This window comes from Hyaena hyaena, unplaced genomic scaffold (genome assembly GCF_003009895.1).
Source record: "Hyaena hyaena isolate Hyena2069 unplaced genomic scaffold, ASM300989v1 scaffold_459, whole genome shotgun sequence".
NCBI lineage: Eukaryota > Metazoa > Chordata > Mammalia > Carnivora > Hyaenidae > Hyaena > Hyaena hyaena.
Window position 1 is genome coordinate 1,469,831 of NW_024081093.1, and position 19,009 is coordinate 1,488,839.

The 19,009-nt window shown below is 40.8% G+C and overlaps 1 protein-coding gene across 1 annotated transcript in view; it reads right to left on the minus strand.

Annotated features, from left to right (window-relative positions):
- Positions 1-19,009, minus strand: part of ANO10 (anoctamin 10) — a 225,259-nt gene that overhangs the window by 147,025 nt on the left and 59,225 nt on the right. Inside the window, exons 10-11 of the mRNA XM_039253735.1 lie at positions 16,740-16,931; positions 8,833-8,961 (exon numbers count right to left, since the gene is read on the minus strand). Coding sequence (XP_039109666.1) covers positions 8,833-8,961; positions 16,740-16,931 — 321 coding nt within the window. The remainder of the gene's footprint in view (positions 1-8,832; positions 8,962-16,739; positions 16,932-19,009) is intronic.

Here is a 19,009-nt window from a genome sequence, read left to right on the forward strand (position 1 = left end):
GATTTGCATTAAGGGCTGCTGTAGAGGAGAAATATGATCAGAATTGTGTTTTTTTTTTAATTTTTTTTTAATGTTTTATTTATTTCTAGGAGAGAGAGAGAGAGAGACAGCGTGAGCAGGGGAGGGTCAGAGAGAGAGGGAGTGACAGACTCTGAAACAGGCTCCAGGCTCTGAGCTGGCAGCCAGCACAGAGCCCGACACGGGGCTCGAACCCACGAACCGCGAGATCATGACCCAAGCGAAAGTCGGACGCTTAACCGACTAAGCCACCCAGGTGCCCCCAGAATTGTGTTTTGGAATAACCAGTGCAGAGGTAGAGAACATGGGGCAGATGAGAGAAAGCATAAAGCGAGGAGGCTGGTGACTATCTGCTGTGAGAGTCTAGGTGAGAACAGGGTGAGGGAGGGGGACGTATGCTTTAAATGAGGGAACTGGATGGTGTAGGAACGATATCTACGAAGCTGTTTAAAAAACAAAAAAGTCCAGATAAGAGATGGCGAAAGCCTGAACTCACACCACGCCAGTGGTCACAGCAGTCACAATCAGCAAGGCCTGGTGCCATAATGGGTGGGAAGGGGCTGATGGGACTGGGAAGAGGGAAAAAACGGAGTCATGTCACAGGAGGGAAACCCAAGAGAGGGAGACTAACGTATAATCGAGACACTGCAACGTAAACATAACCAACTCCGTGTCATACGGGGAGCAAAGCTGAGGTCAAGGTAGCTCCAGGCTGAGGGAGACGTAAGAGCTAGCTGCTAAGATACTAACGCCGGCGTCACTGTTCACCGTTACCACTTTTTCACTTCCTCCTTCGGGTCCGACCTGGCACCCCTCACTTCCGCTATCCCTCACCAACGCCTGCATTTTCCACCTGAGCAAACCAAGGCACCCAGAGGCGAAGAGGAAGAGCTGAGGAACTAACCCAGCTGCCTCCAGACTCTGACACCCCAAGCTACTTCCGTGCTGCTACACTGCCTCCCTAACAAATAATGATGATGATGGCAATAAAGACAATGACAGCTTCCCCCTGCCACCACTGGGCCAGTTAGAAGGGCAGCTCTCACCCCTGTGCCTCCACCAAGTGCCCAGTGCCGTGTGGGGAAGTTCGTCTGTATCTTGTCTGCTGGGAGGGGTTAACAAGACCTGCACTTAATCAAACGTCTGCACCAGACACCTGTCACACACGTGTTATGTCTACTCCTCAGAGGGTCCCTGAAGAGAAGATACACTGGTTTCAATCTGTGGTCAAGGAAACGGGCTCACGGGAGGAGGTGACCGGCCCAGGGCCCTGACGCACTGAGGGCAGAGTCTTCATTCTTCCAAGTGCCCACACGTACTGGTGCAGAAATGTAAATATAAGTCAGTCGAGAGGGAGTGAGCGCTCACGTGGAAAGTGTTCCAAGTGAGTGAATCCTCGTAAATTAAAAAAATAAATACAGGGATTATCTGTATTTGGCTTGCAGCTTTACTGTAAGTTTGAAACCATTTTTTAAAAAGAGAAAAATAAACTCTGAGAGTTAGGGCATAAAAGAACCCAAAGGCCTCTGTCCATTCTTAGAAGACCCCCTTAGTCATCACAAGCTGATGAGAATCAGTTCTGTTTCTAAGCAGCTCTAGAAGAAAAAAAAACCCACCTAACTTCTTTTTTTATTCTTATTTTAGTAACTGCAACTAAGCGATATTTTTTAAACTACCAATTAAATATGCACGGTGGAAACTGGCTTGCTGGGTATGAGGACCTAAACATCAGAAATGCGGTGTAACTTCGCTTTCACCTTAGCAAAGAAATAGCGTTTAGTAGGTGAATTGTTAGCATTCAGAATGGATACCTGGTACATCTTGTCAAGTTTAGAATTAAAAGAGGACTGTGGATGCATTTAATACTAAAATAAGACATTGCTGAACATAGGCTATTTAGAGAACTCAAGTCATTTCTATTTTCTCAGGAATTAGAAATCTTTCTGTAATCCCTCATTTCTCCCCTGATTTTTGTTTCGTAGGGTTCCATGCCCAACATGGGGCTCAAACTCATGACCGTGAGACTGAGTCGCGTGCTCTCCCCACGGAGGCAGCCAGCCGCCCCAAGAGTAATTCCTCACTTGAAGCAGTGATCCTTTGCTTGAAATTACATCAAACAAAGAAATTAAATTTGTCTCAAAAGTGAGGATAGTGCTTATTTTAAAAATACATTATCTGGATATTGATTTAACCCAATGGGCTGGACTGTAATACCATCATTCTTTGGATATTTTTAGCCTAAAAAATGGAATTTTCACATGGTTTCACACATTGGTAGGCTATTCTCTTGGTGAGCCTGTAACAAATTTCTGTAACATTCTACAAATAAAATAGCATTCATGTGTCCTTAGTTTTTAAAGGAAACACTAGATGGCAGTAAATACATAAAAGTTGTGACATATGACAGTGTGTTACCAAGCACAGAGGAATGACCATTTTTGCCTTTTACTGAATTTTATGCTGCACTGTCAAACTTAAAAAAAACCAAAAACCTGAAGAATCAAAAATCTAAATAAAAATTCAAGTTTCCTGGCTTTACTACTAAAACAATCAAATTCATCCACAATTTAAACTGTGACAACACTCACAACCCCAACTTTATAAAACTGTTCAATTTTCTAAGGCTCCTTTGTTTCATTAACAAATTCTCTTTTTTCTTTTTACATAAATATATAATTTTTTTAAGTTTATTTATTTATTATTGAGAGAGAGAGAGAGCACAAGCTGGGGAGGGACAGAGAGTGAGGGAGACACAGAATCTGAAGCAGGCTCCAGGCTCTGAGCTGTCAGCACAGAGCCCGACATGGGGCTCGAACTCACAAACCATGAGATCATGACCTGAGCCGAGTCGGACATTTAACCAATTGAGCCACCCAGGAGTCCCATTAATTTGGAGAAAATAACTTTAAGATAAAATACCTAAAATGGCTATTTCCATCAAGTTGTTAAAAATTTACACAAAAATTTAAAGACACTTATGGCTCATTTACTAGGTTTTGAATTAGTGAAATTTCTACTCTTTTAGGGGTCATGAATAAACATATGTTAAGTACATCATGCTATTAATCTAATGTGCTACTAGCAAAACATTGTTTTAAACTCAATAATTAATACGGACACTAGATTTCAGGAAAAAACAGGAAAGTAAATATAATATTAAGATTTTACTTCCTTATTTGAAAAGTCATCTACAGATCAAAGGAAATATCTTACAAACAGAAACACTGTTGATCTGATCCATAGATGGTTTTAATGAACTTCCTGTAACATTCTGAATTAGAATTTCAGTAGGACTTTGCAGACTTATATGGTAATAAACCAAAAACTTTCTAATTTATATTAAACTTTCTACTTTTTGGATTCATTACAAGACCAGATGGCATTCAGCTCAGGTCTCAGCAACACTAGAATAAAACTAGCTAACTTACTAATTTTTGAGTTATTTCTAACACTTTCTCTGAGCTAGATTTTGTTCTGACACACAAAATCTTCAATTTAGAAAACAAAGCAGGGGTCCTCTCAGTAGGTAGAAAGTCTATAAAATAAAAACAGCAAATCTTCAAATATACTACCTTGGTGCAAAGGGAAGACTTATTTTAATACCAGTCTATGCCAATATAACTCAACTTCTGATCAATACTTTTAAAAAAAAAATCAGTAGATAGCTACAGTTACTACAAGCACATTAAAGCAAACACACACTCAAATAACCAAAACAATCCTTTACAGCCTTGAAAAAGAACAAAGTTGGGAGTCTCACACACTTGCTGACTTGAAAACCTACCACAAAGCTATAGTGCTAAAAGCAATGTGGCATAAAGACAGGCGGATACTTATCACCAAGTTCATCAAGTTATAGATATTAAATACGTACAACCTTTTCTAGGTCAATCACACATCAATAAAGTGGTTAAAAATAAAAGAGACAGACATATAGGAAGGCAGAAATGGAATTGAATTAAGAGCCCAGAAAGAAACCTTCACTTACACGGTCAAATGATTTCCATCAAGGGCGGCAATGCCATTCACTGGGGGAAGGAGTCTCGTCAACAGGGTGCTGGGAAAACTGATGTCCACATGCAAAAGAATGAAATTGGACCCTTACCTTACACCATATATAAAACTTAACTCAAAATGGATCAAAGACCTAAACTTAGGACCTAACACTATAAAACTCCTATAGAAAGATAGGACAAAACCTTCATGACATTAGATTTGGCAATGATTTCTTGGATATGACACCAAAAGCATAGGCAGCAAAAGAAAAAAAGTAGAAAACCTGGACTTCTATGCATCAAGAGGTAGTATCAACAGAATATAAAGGTAACCCACAGAATGAGGAAAAGATATTTGCAAGTCATGTATCTAATAAGAGATTGACATCCAGAATATATAAAGAACTCCTACAAGTCAACAAATAAAAAGACAAATGGCAATTAAAATGGATGAAGAACTGAACAAATATCTAAAAAAGATATTCAAATGGCCAAAAAGCACATGAAAAGATGGTGAACATCACTGCTTGTCCGGAAAATCAAAACTATAATGAGGTATTACCTTATACCCATTAAGATGACTATTACTAGACAAACAAAAAACAGAAAATAACAAATGTTGGCAAGGATGTGGAGAAATTGAACAAATGCTTGTGCACTGATGATGGGAATGTAAAATGGTACAGCCACTATGAAAAATGGTATTGTGTTTCCTCAAAAAATTAAAGACAGAATTACCACATAACCCAGAAATCTTGTTTCTGCCTATATACTCTAAAGAAGTGAAACAGGGACTCAATGGATATTTGTACATCCATGTTCACAGCAATATTATTCACAACAGCCAAAATGTAGAAGCAACCCAGTGTCCATCGACTGATGAATGGATAAACAAAATGTGGTATATACATCCAAGGGAATATCATGAGTCCTAAAAAGAAAGGAAATTTTGACATAAGCTATAACACAAATGAACCCTGAAGACCTTATGCTAAGTGAAATAACCTAGACACAAAAGGACAGATATTGGATGATTCTGTTATAGGAGGTTCCTAGAGTAATCAAATTCACGTGGACAGAAAGGACAATGGGGATTACCAGGGCTGGAGAATCAGGAAAGGGGACTTGGTGTTTAACAGATACAGAGTTTCAGTTAATGCCTTGAACTGTACACTTAAAAATAGTTAAAAGGGTAAATTTCATTATTACATTTTTTTTACCACAATTTTTAAATAGGTTAAAATGGTAAATTAATGTTAGGTTTACTTTACCACAATAAAAACAATGAGAAAGCAGTATACATTTAGCTACAACCTCCTCACACTCCTTCACCCTTTGACTTAACTCTGAGCAACCTCAATATTAGCAATGATCTCTATATTAATAAATATTGGTAACATTTCTATGAGTTGTCTCATAGAAATGTTTTTGTGTTTTTTAAATGTTTTCCAGTACACACCCAAATAATCACTTTTATAAGGATTTAATCTTGGTGACCAAAGGAAATACTTCTTGTTTAGAGGTCTAGCTGGTAATGAAATAGCCTAAACCATTGCTGGCATTCTGGCCTATGGGGAATAATTTTAAGCTGAAAAATATGTTTCTTCTATGTCATGACTGACTCTAAATCAGTCTGTGGCTAAGCTTTTGCCTTCCACCCTTCAGGTTGCCAGGTATCCCTTATTATACCCAGGCTAGAATTCAGAGGGAGAAGTCTCCACTAGCCTGGAGGAAATCAGGATTGACTCACATCCAGGCCTTCCCAAAGTAGGCTAGAGAGGCCCCAGACCTCACCAAAGAAGATGATGAAGGCCACAAAGGGTCTCCTGTCTTTGGCTGACGGTCATGATCATCTTCTCCTCCATGTCACCACAGACCATTCACTTGACATATCACTTACTCTGTCTAGTTACATCTCTCGTAGATGTATTTAACTCTGGTGTACGTACGCGGGTATGTGCGTGTGCATGCGTGTATGTGCAAAGTGGGCACATCTTCTCAGCTACATTAAGAAGCAGAGTTCTTGAGGACAAAAATAAAAAGACAGCTTTGTCTTCCCTTAGCACCAGATTCAGTATCATATACATAGCAGCTCTCAATACTGACTGTGTATCATTTAATTAAGGAATAAAAAAAAATGAGCACTTGCCACATTGTGTTCTAGAAGTAGAACTTAGAAAATGCTATAAACAAATATAGTCATATAATTAATACTGAATGTAAGTTTATCAAAAAAAGAATAATACCAACTTTTTATTACTTTTCTTAATGTTTATTTTTGAGACAGAGAGAGAGACAGAGAGAGAGACAGCATTAGCAGGGGAGGGGCAGAGAGGGAGACACAGAATCCAAAGCAGGCTCCAGGCTCTGAGCTGTCACCACAGAACCTGACCTGGGGCTCGAACTCACAAACTGTGAGATCATGACCTAAGTCAAAGTCAGATGCTTAACTGACTGAACCACCCCATTTTTTGTTTTTAAGTAAAAAAAAAAAAAAAAAAAGAAAAGAAAAGAGAAAGAAAAAGGAGTTTTATTTACTAGATAGAAAAGCAGACACTGTCCCTGATCTTAAGAAGCCTACAGTGCATGGGAGAGACAGACATTACATAAACAAGCCTACCAGGAAGGGCAAGGCATATAAATGGGATAATCACCCTGAAGAAGGGCAATCAAGGCTTAATGAGAGGCTAACTGAAGAGATCCAGCAGAGACGGAAGGATCAGAAAAGCCTAGAAGACCAGTGACAGCTGAGCTGAGACCTAAGGAATTAATAGTGTGCTAGCCAGGCCCAAAGGAAGAACTGTGGTCCTAAGCAAAAGAGAAAAGAAAAAACAAAAAAGATTAATAAACAACGTGAGGACTTCTGAAAACTCCGAAAGGTAGAAAGGAGGAGGCTGACTCACCAGAGGCCCCAGGACCCTCAGGAACCTGGCTATTCCACTACGTCAAGTGTCCTAGACTAACGGCTGAGGAAGTGCCAAGCAGAAATGCCCACAGGCACAGGAAAAAAAAAAAAGTCCTAAGAAAAGCCTGTGCTCTAGCCAATGGGCCAGCACAGGGGCAGCCTAGCGAGACAGAGAGCTGCTAGACACTCTAGCCAAACACCAAGCCATACGGCACCCACCCCACGCAGGCCAGCAACTTCCTGGCAGGTGCTATGTGCAGAGTGCTCCCGGAGGCCAGGCTAGCTCCCAGATTCTGTGCAGAGAACAGGCCATGGACATCTGACGTGAAGACCTCAGCGAATACAAAACAAGAAAGCGGTAGCACCGGGAATGTACAGAATCCCGGGCCAGCCAGGGCTCTAGAGGAAGCGAAGGCGAAACCAGAGGTGGGCAGAGCACCTCGAGCATTGGGCAGAAGCTGGAAGCTGAGCCCGACCCGGCTCCCGCCAGAGCTCTGCTCAGTTTGGGGGAGGGGGGTGCTTTTCAGCTTGTCCGTGTCTCTCAAGGCTCTTATACTCCTCTCATTCGGGTTCCCAATTTACCAGGGAATCTTCTAGTAAACCAACTCCATTTTAACTTCAACACCAACTGTTAGTCACTGGAGAAGTACCTCCCAATGGTAAATTAACTGCCTGGCATTCTGGTCAGCCCTCTGTGAGTCTCGTTAGTTTTAAGTGTCAGTCCCAAAAGCCTAGTTAACTCTGGACGTACTGGCAAAGACAAGTTCCCAGATCCACGAGGTTGAAGGGCATATCCTAAGTCATGGAGGTCTGCTACAAACCTGGGCAGCTGGCCATCGAAGACACCTCTGTTTTGATCTCTCACTTACACAGGTGAGAAATCGGCCTTGCAAATAGCTCTCCAAAATTCTATTCAACTCTCAAAATTCAAAACAGACCTACTTTTATCTGCCAGAGCCCTCCCCTTTCCCTCCTACTCACTGCTGTCTAAAATCATTCTCCAAAACACATATTCTGCATATAGCATCTACCATGAATACAGATTCCTATTAAATACACAGAGGGAGTAAACACGGCAAAGCAGAATCTATTTCTTCAGCCACTACGGGAAAGGCCCAAGTTCAGTTTCATTGCAAGTCGGCCCTCGGTCCTGAGGCCGTAGGTGTATGAACCACTGCTCTATCGTACTGCTAAATTCTGCTTTATTAAATCTCCACAATTGTTCTATTTTTAAAGTATCTGAAAACAAAAGATCACAATATTCCTGACAACAAGCGCTAGCAATAAAAAAAATTGCCGCAAATGTCTCCATTTGCAATCGGTCAGTGCTGATTTTTCAAGACGGTACCGTAATCCATGTTCAGAGATGCCATAAACAAAATGAAAACCTAAAAACTACAGCCCACTAGCCTACCTGTACTTTGTACGTAAAATTACGAGTCTTCCTGTGACATATTACATTTTGGTGTTCTGGAGTTTCACAATGAATTCCACACCTGTTGCTAACGAGATTTAAGTCATTATCGAAAAGCATTTCTCAGGATTTATCTACTTAAGCAGAAATGATGGATCCCTAAAAGAGGCTAAAAAAAAACCCATCAAATCTACAGAAATCTATTTCCTATAGAAGTTATCTACTCAGTGCTGGACAGGTCAGCACGATGGTGGGAAGGGACACTTTCCCATGCACACCACAGCGACCATCTCTCATAGCTGGGCAGCAACCAGAAAGGCAGAGCTCAAGCCTCATGTCCTTCCATCATCTGAAATACCTGCTTTCTTACAGGAAATGCATGTCGTTAAACTGCCAGTCACGGACAGTCAGGGATGTCACTGCTTTCTGGCAGTCATCTCTGCTTTAACAGAGGCATCTGATGTGGAGACTGTGTAAAATAGGGGTAGAGTTTCACTTACCTCCACTGCCACCACAATCAACACGAGGTCCAATTTTGACTCTGGGAAGAGGGCATTCACTTGTGGTGACATCCCAATTAGGGCACAGTTAGTGACCACAGATATAACACTCATGGTCTCAAAAGCCAACTAAAAGAAAACAAAATGTGAAATTAAAAACCACAATGGCCTTTTGCATATTTCCTCATCCTTTTTTTTTTTTTTTGTATTATATAAAATCAAAGAAAAAGCCTTTCCCTCATTCTAAATACCCCAAGTACATTTAAAACTTTCTCGCTATAATGCTGTGATTTTCTCTGGCTTTAAAAAGTCACACTGTTACACGGCATTTTCAGTACTTTTGGCTGCAAGAGCCAAGGCAGTATGTTCTACCTGGCCAGCCAGAGGTAGCCAGGGATCTGAGAATTCGGAATACACCCTAGAGGGGTACACTGTTCAAGTTACTCAACTCGGACCTAAGGGAATCTAAGATGGGGCTGCCAGAAAAAATGGTTCACATTCAAAAACTGTTAGGTATGATTTCAAATAGAATTTTTGTGACTGCCTTACTCTGCCACATTACAGACCACATCTGGTCCAGCTATACCAGAGGTTACGGTGATCCTTTTCTAGTGGCATTTGCCTGTGGGACTTCAGCCCACTGAGCTGCTGTACAGACTTATCCAAGGCTTCGTGGAGGAGTTTCGTGGAGAACACTATGGAGTACTGACTGCAGAAATGTTGCAACCACAGGCCTTGATCACTACTTGGTAACTTAACCACAGGGAGGGGGAGACACAGGCGTCCATTACAGAATGAGCAAGTCACAGGGATGAAAGGTGCAGCGTAGGGACACAGTCACAGTGCTGTATCAGCGCTGCGTGGTGACACACGGCACTAAGCTCGTGGCGAGCACGGCATGGCATGGAGACTTGCCCGGTCTTCTACGCTGCACACTCAACACAAACGCAACACTGTGTGTCAACTCCATTTTAGTTTAAAAAAAGAACCAGAAAAAAGTCCCACTAATTCTAAGAAATGTGATTACTGTTAGAAACTAAAATTTTAAAAGAAGCAAAACAAAACATGATTGGATCCAAACTGAATAAATATCTGGTCTCATGGAGAATTTCTGCTATCTGACTTTAGGAATCCTCAGTAATAACCTGGTAATTTTTCCCTGGATTTCTTTACAACAAACCTACTCAAGACTTTATCTTCTTTTTAAATAACTTAAAATGTTTTATTTTCACATAGCTCAGAACTGAAACACTTGAAGTTACAGTGAAGAGTCTCCTTGACCTCTCTATGTACCCCTTACCTGTGTGAGCTCCTGTTCTCCCTATAAAAGCATCGTCATTATTAATATTTTTGAACTTTCTGGATACTTTATATGCAAACTTTATAAGTAAATTTGAATATATATATACCCTTTCTTACCCTCTTTTCAGCCTAATACATACTGTCAGTTCCCTTGCTTTTGTCAGTTAAAATATCTTGGAGAATACGTCAGTACTCAAAGAACTCCCTCATTCTTTGTCACAGCTGCTTAAATATTTTATTGCATAGATGTACCAGAAGTTATTTAAACATTTCCTTATTGGCGGGCATTACTTGCTATTACAATCATTGCTCCAATTAGTCACCACGTAAATACATCATTTAACAAGAGTGGAATTAGGACAAATTCCTTAAAGTAGAACACCTGAGTCAAAGGTACCACGCGTTCATAATTTGGATAAATAATGCCAAGCTGCACTCCACGGGGCTGACCAGTTCACTCTCCTCTCAGCAGCATATAAGGAGAGTGCCTGGCTTCCTGCACTTTTACTACACCTATAATGAAACAGGATTTTCAAACATAGCTACACTGAGTTATAACTTATGTGCAATAAACTGTATTCAATGAAGGCATACACTTCATTTGATACATGTATATACCTGGGAAACCACCACCACAAATAAGATACAGAATATTTCTACTTCCCCCAAAAGATTCCTCATGACCCACTGTAATCCATCCTTCTCTTCACACCTGGCCAAAAGTACCCTGATCTGCTCTTCGTCACTGCAGATTGTATGTTCTAGAATGTCATAACTGGAATCATATAGTATCTGCTCTTCCTTGTGCTTTCACCCAGTATGATTTTGAGATTGAACCATATTATACAGATATATCTATATATCTATATATCTATCTGTATATAATTCTTATTGCGGAGTAGTATTCCATTTTATGACTACGCCATCACTTTTTACCCATTTACGTACAGGTGGAACGCTGGGCTGTTTCCAGTTTTGGACTACTGTGAATCAAGTTACTAGAGACATATCCGTGCAGCCCTGAAATGTTCATATTCTCATTGCTCCTGGATATGTAGAAGCCCATACGCTGGGGGTATGGTAGGTGCATGTTTATAAGTCTTTTCATGAGCTCTTTGGCCATTCACATAGGTTTTTTGTTGAAGTACTTCTTCAAATCACTGCCCTTGTTTTTAAAGGCTGAAATGTCTTACTGAGTTGTAAGAGTCCTTAATCTGAATACAAGTCCTCTGGCAGACGTATGTATTGTGTACTTTTTCTCCCATTCTGTGTCTTGCCTTGTCTTCTTTTAACTTTAGAAGAGCAAACTTTCCCCCGCATCTGGAAACCTAGTTGTCTCAATGCTATTAGCAGACAACCATTTCCCCTACTGAACTGAGATTTCACATATACCACATAATCCATTTCTGGACTTTCCAGTCTGTTTCTCTGGTCTGATTGCCTACTAATGCACTGTACCATTAACCATTAATAACTGAGGTTATATAATAAGTTTTAATATACGGTAAGTGTCCCTGTTCTTCTTCTTTATAGTTTTCTTGCTATTCTAGTTCATTTATTTGCCCCTGTGAATGTGACAATACATTTACCTCCTTAAAAGAAAAACTTTGGCTGGCATAGTGCTACATTTATAAATTAATTTGTAAATTAATTTGTAAATGAACAGAGAATTGATAATATATTGAATATTGAGACTTCCTTTATCAGCTAGCTCTTACTATCTAACCAACCACCCCAAACTCTGGCTTCAAACAGCCATTTATTTATCTCATGATTCTGTGGGTGGGCAATTTAGGATATGCTCACCTCAGCAATTCTTCTGGTCTCAGCTGACCTCGACTGGATTTGCTCATACACCTGAGGTCAGCTAGTGGGTAAACTGGACACATCACTGGCCTTATTGTGCTACTTAGAACTTCTAGTACTATGTCCAATAAAGATAGCAAGAGTGCATATCCTTGCATTGTTCCTAATTTTAGAAGGAAAGCATTCAATTTTTCACCAATAGGTATGATGTTAGCTTTAGATTTTGAAAAAATAGATGTCCCTTATCAAGTTGAGTACTTCCATTTCTATTTTTCTGAGAGTTTTCAAAAAGGAATGTTGGATTCTCTCAAATGCTTTTGATGTACTGGTTGATACAACCGTGCAGTTTTTCTTTTTCAAACTATTAAATGGTAGATTATACAGATTAATTTCCTAACATTAAACCCGGCTGGCATCCCTGGACTAAATCCCACAGGTCATGGTATACACTTTTTATAGATTGTTGAATTCTACCTGCTAATCGCTTATGAAGGTGTTTTGTATAGTCACTCACAAGGGATGTTGGTTTGTTGTTTTCCTTTCTCATACTCTGATGTTTTCCTATGCTGATACTAGCTTCATAAAGTGAATGAGGAAATATTCCCTCCTCTGTTTTTTGGAAGAAATTGTGTAAAAGTGGTATTAATTCTTCTTTAAATGTTAGAACTTGCTAGTGAAATCATTTGGGCCAGTGTATTTCTTTTTCAGAAATTTGTAACTACAAATTGAATTTTCTTACAGTTACAGAGCTACTCAAATTATCTATTTCATATTGGGTGAGTTGCGGCAGTTTGAATTTTTGGAGGAATTGATCCAAATTGTCAAATTTATGTGTGTAGAGTTGCTCATAATACTCCCTTTAATACTTCTGATACCTAAGGGCCTGTAGTGATATCTGCTGTTTTATGTTTATACTGGTGTCTCTTCTTTCTTTAGTTAGTCCTGCTAGAGGTTTGTCAACTACACTGATCTTTCCAAAGAACCAACTCTTTTGTTCCAGTGATCTCGATTATTTTTGTTTTTCATTTCATCCATTTGTACTCTTATCTTAATTATTTTCTTCTTTCTGCTGCTTCTGGGTTTCTTCTGCTCCTTGTTTCTAGTTTCCTGAGTGGGCATTTAGATTATTATTTGAGATATTTTCCTCTTTTTCAGTGTATGCATTCAGTGCTACAGATTTCCCTGTCAGCCCTGCTGTAGCTGTTTGATATGTTGTATTTTCATTTTCATTCAGTTCAATGTCTTTTGAATTCACTTGAAACTTTCTCTTTGACCCATGATTATTTAAGAAATGTGCATGTAGGGGTGCTCGTGTGGCTCAGTTAGTTAAGTGACCAACTCTTGATTTCAGCTCAAGTTATGATCTCATAGTGGTGAGACTAACCCCATGTCAGGCTCCACACTAGGCATGGAGCCTGCTTAAGACCTTTCTCTCTCTCTCTCTCTCTACCCCCCCAACCCCCACTGTCCCTCCCCGACTAGTATACTCTCTCTTTCTCTTTCTCTCTCAAGAAAACTGTGCATTTAGTTTTCAAGTGTTTGGAGACTTTCCGCTACTGATTTCTGGTTGGATTCCACTAGAGTCAGAGAACATTCTGTACATAATTTCAAATCTTTAAAATGTTTAAAGTTTATTTTATGCCCCAGATGAAGGTTCTGTAAGCACTTGAAAGTGCATTCTACAACCGTAGAGCAGAGTGCTCTGTGATATGGATTCGGTTCTGTTCTCTGATGGTGGTGGTGCTGCTGAGCTCTTCTATATCCTTGCTGACATCCTTGCTCTTGTTCTACTGACTGGTGAGAAACGATGCTGAAGTCTCCAACTGTAATGTGGATTCATCTATTTCTCCATTCAGTTCCATGAATTTCTGGTTTATGTATTTTAAAATGTTGTTCAGTACATACACATTAAGACTGCTATGTCTTCTTAGCAATTTATTACATATATTACATATTACAGTGTGTGTGTGTGTGAATGATCTTGACTTAGGAGGAGTTATGTTCAAAAATGGTAAGTTAAAAATAATGTAAGACAAAAATGTATCTAATACGCCTAATCTACTGAATTATAGCTTAGCCGAGGTCACCTTAAATGTGCTAAGAGCCCTTAGATGAGCCTACAGCGGGGCAAAATCCTCTAACACAAAGCCTATTTTATAATAAAGTATTGAGTATTTCCTGTAATTTGTTGAACACGGCACTGAAAGTGAAAAACAGAATGGCTGTGTGGGCATGGACTTGTTCTAAGTGACTGGGTGGCTACCTGGCAGCCATGGTTTGCTGCCCAGCACCATGGTCATAACGCATACCACTGGCTTGGGAAAACATCCAAATGCAAAACTTGAGGCATGGTTTCTACTGAATACATCTCGCTTTCCCACCACTGTAAAGTCAAAATATCGTAACTTGAACCCTTGTAAGTTGAGGACTATCTACATAGGTTCAGTCTACTTGTGTGATCATTTACCAGTCTGAAGGATGTACAGAAAGCTCACCTCCCTCTACCATTCTATAAAATAGCTCATATTTTCACCACATATATTTACAATCATTAGATAGTATTATAATTTTTATTTCAATTGTCAAACATAACTTTAAAGACTCAAGAGAAAGAAAGTCTAATTACATTTCCTCGTATTTTTGCTTTCCATGGTTTTTCTTCCTGATATTCCCAGGTCCCTTCTTTTACCATTTCCTTGAGTTTGAAGAACTTCTAACTACTCTTTTAGGGGGCACCTATATGGCTCAGTCATTGAAGCATCTGATTCTTGATTTTGGCTCAAGTCATGATCTCTTGGTTTCATGAGATGGAGCCCTGAACTGGGTTCTGCTCTGACAGTGTGAAGCCTGTGTGGGATTCTCTCTCTCTCTCTCTCTCTCTCTCACTCTCTCTCTCTCCCTCCCTCTCTTTCTCTCTGCCCCTCCCCTACTCACTCCCTCTCAAAATAAACAAACATTTAAAAATCAATCAATAAATAAAGTAGCTATTCTTTTAGGATAGGTTTTGGGGCAATAAATTCTCTTAATTTTCTTTCACCTGAAAGGGTCTTGACTTCCCCTTCATTCTTTTGGGTTTTTTTTTTGTTTTGTTTTGTTTTTTAGTTTATTTACTTTTTTGAGAGAGAGAGCAAGCAGGGGAGGGACAGAGAAAAAGGGAGACAGAGAATTAGAAGCAGGCTCTATGAGGTCAGCACAGAGCCTGATGCAAAAACCATGAGATCATGACCTGAACCAAAATCAAGAGTCTGATGCTTAACCGACCGAACCACCCAGGCACCCCTCCCCTTCACTCTTGAAGGATGTTTTCTCTGAATACAGGATTTGGTATTGACACTACTTTTCTTTCAGCACTTGAAAAATACGATGCTGCTTTCTTCTGGCCTCCATGATTTCTGATGAGAAACTAGCTATCATCCTAACTGTTTTCCTCTAAGACAACATGTCATTTCTCTCTTGGTGCTTTCAAGTTTTTGTCTTTAGTTTTCATATGTTTAATTATGATGTGTTGGACGTGAACTGTTGGGGACTTATCCTGTCTGGGATCCATTCAATTTCTTGAATCTGTAGTTTTACGTCTCTTGCCAAATCAGAAAGACTTGGCCTTATTACTTCAGGTATTTTTTAACCCCTCCTTTCTCCTCTCCTTCTGGGACTCCCATAACAGGAATGTTAGATCTTTTGTTAGTTATAGTCCCACAGGTCTCTGAGGTTATATTTACTTTGTCAGTCTATTTTTTCTCTGCTGTTCAGATTGAATCATTTCTATTCTCTATTTTTCGGTTTCTGATCCTTACTCTATTCCTTCATGCTGCTACTGCACTCATCCACTAAGCTTTTTATGTTAGTTATATTTTCCATTTCTAAAATACCTATTTGCCTCTCCTTTATATCTCCTAGTTCTTTGCTGAGATATTCTAATTCTATTTTTCTATCTGTTCTAGGTGTATTCATTTTATCAAGGCTGCTTTAAAATCTGTCTGACATTTCTAATATCTGTCATCTTGATGGTGGCACCTACTGACTATCCTTTTTCTTTTCTTTTCGGTTCATCCTGGTTCTTGGTGTGATGGGTTTTAAATAGAAACCTGAACATTTTCGGAGTTGTACGATTCTATACTGTATTTAAACGTTTGGTGTCGGCGGTCCTGCGAACACCACTCTAGCAGGGAAGCAGGGAAAACACCTTGTTAGGTTGCCATCCGGGTACCGCTGACACCCCGTGGGGAGGGTGGGGTCCTTACTATTGCTGGCCTGGGGTCAGAGTTCTGGTCTCCCACTAGACCTTCCCACAGACACCTCTTCTGCTAGGAGGGGTCAAGTGTCTCATATGTGCTCCCACGTGGCCCCTGCTGGGCTGGGTGGTGGTGGAAAGCCTGACTCTCCATTGGGCTTTATCGGAGACCATCCCAGCAGACAGTGGAAAAGGGGCCTCAATATTGCGAGGTAGGGGTGAAAGCCAGCCTCCCGACACGATCTGCCCTGACACTGCAGTGGCCAGGGCCTCATTATCACTCAGTGGGTGAAGTCCCTCCTGGCTACTTTCCTATCAGAATTTTTACATCTGAAAGGGGTCATGGAAATTATAATTTGCCTCCACCACCCCATCCCCAATTTTAAAAACAAGGAAAGCAAGGCCCAAAAAAGGGAATGACTGTTTTTGAAGTCACACAACTGCTAGTTTGTGGCCAAAACAAAATAAATAAAAATCCCAAATCTCTCCTTAGCACCTTCATTTTTAATCATAATGGCCCATTTTGCTGTTTCTCCCCAAAGGAATAATTTTTTTCTCAAATAATTACCTGCCACACACCAATACTGGCTGAAGGTTCTGAGAATGGGCGTTTCAAGACCCTGCACATCTTTAAGGCATCCGAGTTAACTTCAGTGAAGTTATTTAACACAGCGAAGGCAGCTGCTAATGGGTAAACGCAGGAGAAAAGGCTCACGTAACCAAACTGAAGAAATAACTCCAAGTAATCATCAAAGGTACCCTGAAAATGTAAACCACAAGAAGAAAACAGGCACTGTTTTAATATCATATAATAAGAACAACATTTTGTAATACTACCCAAGGCACTGGCCTCCAACCAAAGAAAATCTTAGAATTCCTCCCAATTTCTTCTTTCAACAACAGAATTTACATAAATTCAAAAGCAATTTTATATTTAAGTCCCTGAAAGAATGAAAAACTGACTTAGCTCCTCATGCCATTGTACCAGATCACTGAATTATTACATAATAAACAGCAAAGCTAAAGATGTTTGCTTTTAACCAAGTAAAAAGACATGATCCAACATCACTATTAGAAATCTTACACAACTGCCTCCTTACTTCACGGGTTCCCCAAAATCTCAGTACCTTACCCTCCATTAAAGAACTGATGGTGGTGATGCCAGTGAAAATAGCAATGACCTCCAGAAGCTTGCCCCTCCATAAAAGCAGTAACAACATGGGGCACATGTGTGGCTCAGTCAGTTAAGTGCCCGACTTCGGCTCAGGTCATGATCTCACGGTTTGTGGGTTCGAGCCCTGCATCGGGCTCTATGCTGACAGCTCAGAGGCTGGAGCCTGCTTTGGATTCTGTGTCTCCCTCTCTCTGCCCCTCCCCCACCAATTCTCTGTCTCTCAAAAATGGATAAACGTTAAAAACATTTTTTTTAAAAAGGCAACAACAACAAAAGGGCAAAGTGTGTCAGAAACAACTTTTCAAATACTCTGGAAGTTAACCAAAGGCTTGCAGCAACTCTGGTGGCAATACCGTCACGAAAAACAGCTCAATGTTCTGGCATTTCAACTTGTTCTAGTCTCATCTCCTACTCCCCCAGCTCCGCAGCAACCTGGAAAAAACCAGCATGCCCCCCAGGACCAGAGGGAGCAGACGGGGGCTGGAGATCCGGGAAAGCCTCATTCCCGAGCGGAAGTTGTCATCTGGCCTGGTTACTGGTACCCTAAAAGGCTCCACTCAAAAGGCTTGTCTTTATTCAGCTTCTCTGAGTCTCCTCCAGCACTAAGGGCCTCTCCCTGGGTATGTGAGCTGAGTTTTTAAACACCAGTCTGCCTGAGGTAATAGGTAGCAGCTGGGCAAACAAAAGACCAGCCAGGGAGCTCAAGAGGACAAGCTGAGGAATGAAAGAGATCTCCACAGGCGGGATGAACCCCCCCCATTTTCCCAGGAACCCAGAAGGCCAGGCACGTGCACAGGACAACGCATAACCTCAGGAGGGACCTGGGAAGGCTCTAACATCTCCCTTCTGACTGACCTTGGGGCTCTGCACAAGCAGAAAGTGAATGCTAACGCAGAATTTTAAACTTCCTGGTTTAGCGTTGAAGGCATGCCCAAACACAAAGGCAGAGATCGAACAGACACCCAAGGATGAGGGACAAGAGCAGGAAAATGCTCACTTTTAGCCCAGCAGCCTGACCTACAGCCAGCAGAGTTTTCGTGAAGGATCAAATTAAGTGCTGGTTGCTACATTCTTGAAGGGTCTCATGACGACCCAAAATCTCATCAATTACTATCGGACTGAATGATAAGCACCAGAGAAATCTTGCAAAAGTAGTTTTATGGATAGATATTTGAAGAAATGTTTATGATCTAATGCTCCCTGCGTGTCCTCTCCCCCTTGAGCCCTAAGCATATAATCACCAGCTTCATATAGCAAAAGTGCAGCTCTTCTGCCCACGAGTCCTGTCCCTGTACTATATTAAAAGCACCTTTTTGCATCGAAAATGTCTCAAGAATTCTTTCTTGACTGCTTGCTTGCAGCCCCACATCAACATCTATATAACACTCAACCCAACGACAATAGGATACTCATTCTTCCCAAGTGCACATGGAACATTCTTCAGGATAGATGAGATGTTAGGCCATGAAACGATTCTCAACAAATCTAAAAGGCTTAAGAATCATACAAAGTGGGGCGCCTGGGTGGCTTAGTCGGTTAAGCGTCCGACTTTCGCTTAGGTCATGATCTCGCGGTTCGTGGGTTCGAGCCCCGCGTCGGGCTCTGTGCTGCCTGCCAGCTCAGAGCCTGGAGCCTGTTTCAGTCTGTGACTCCCTCTCTCTCTG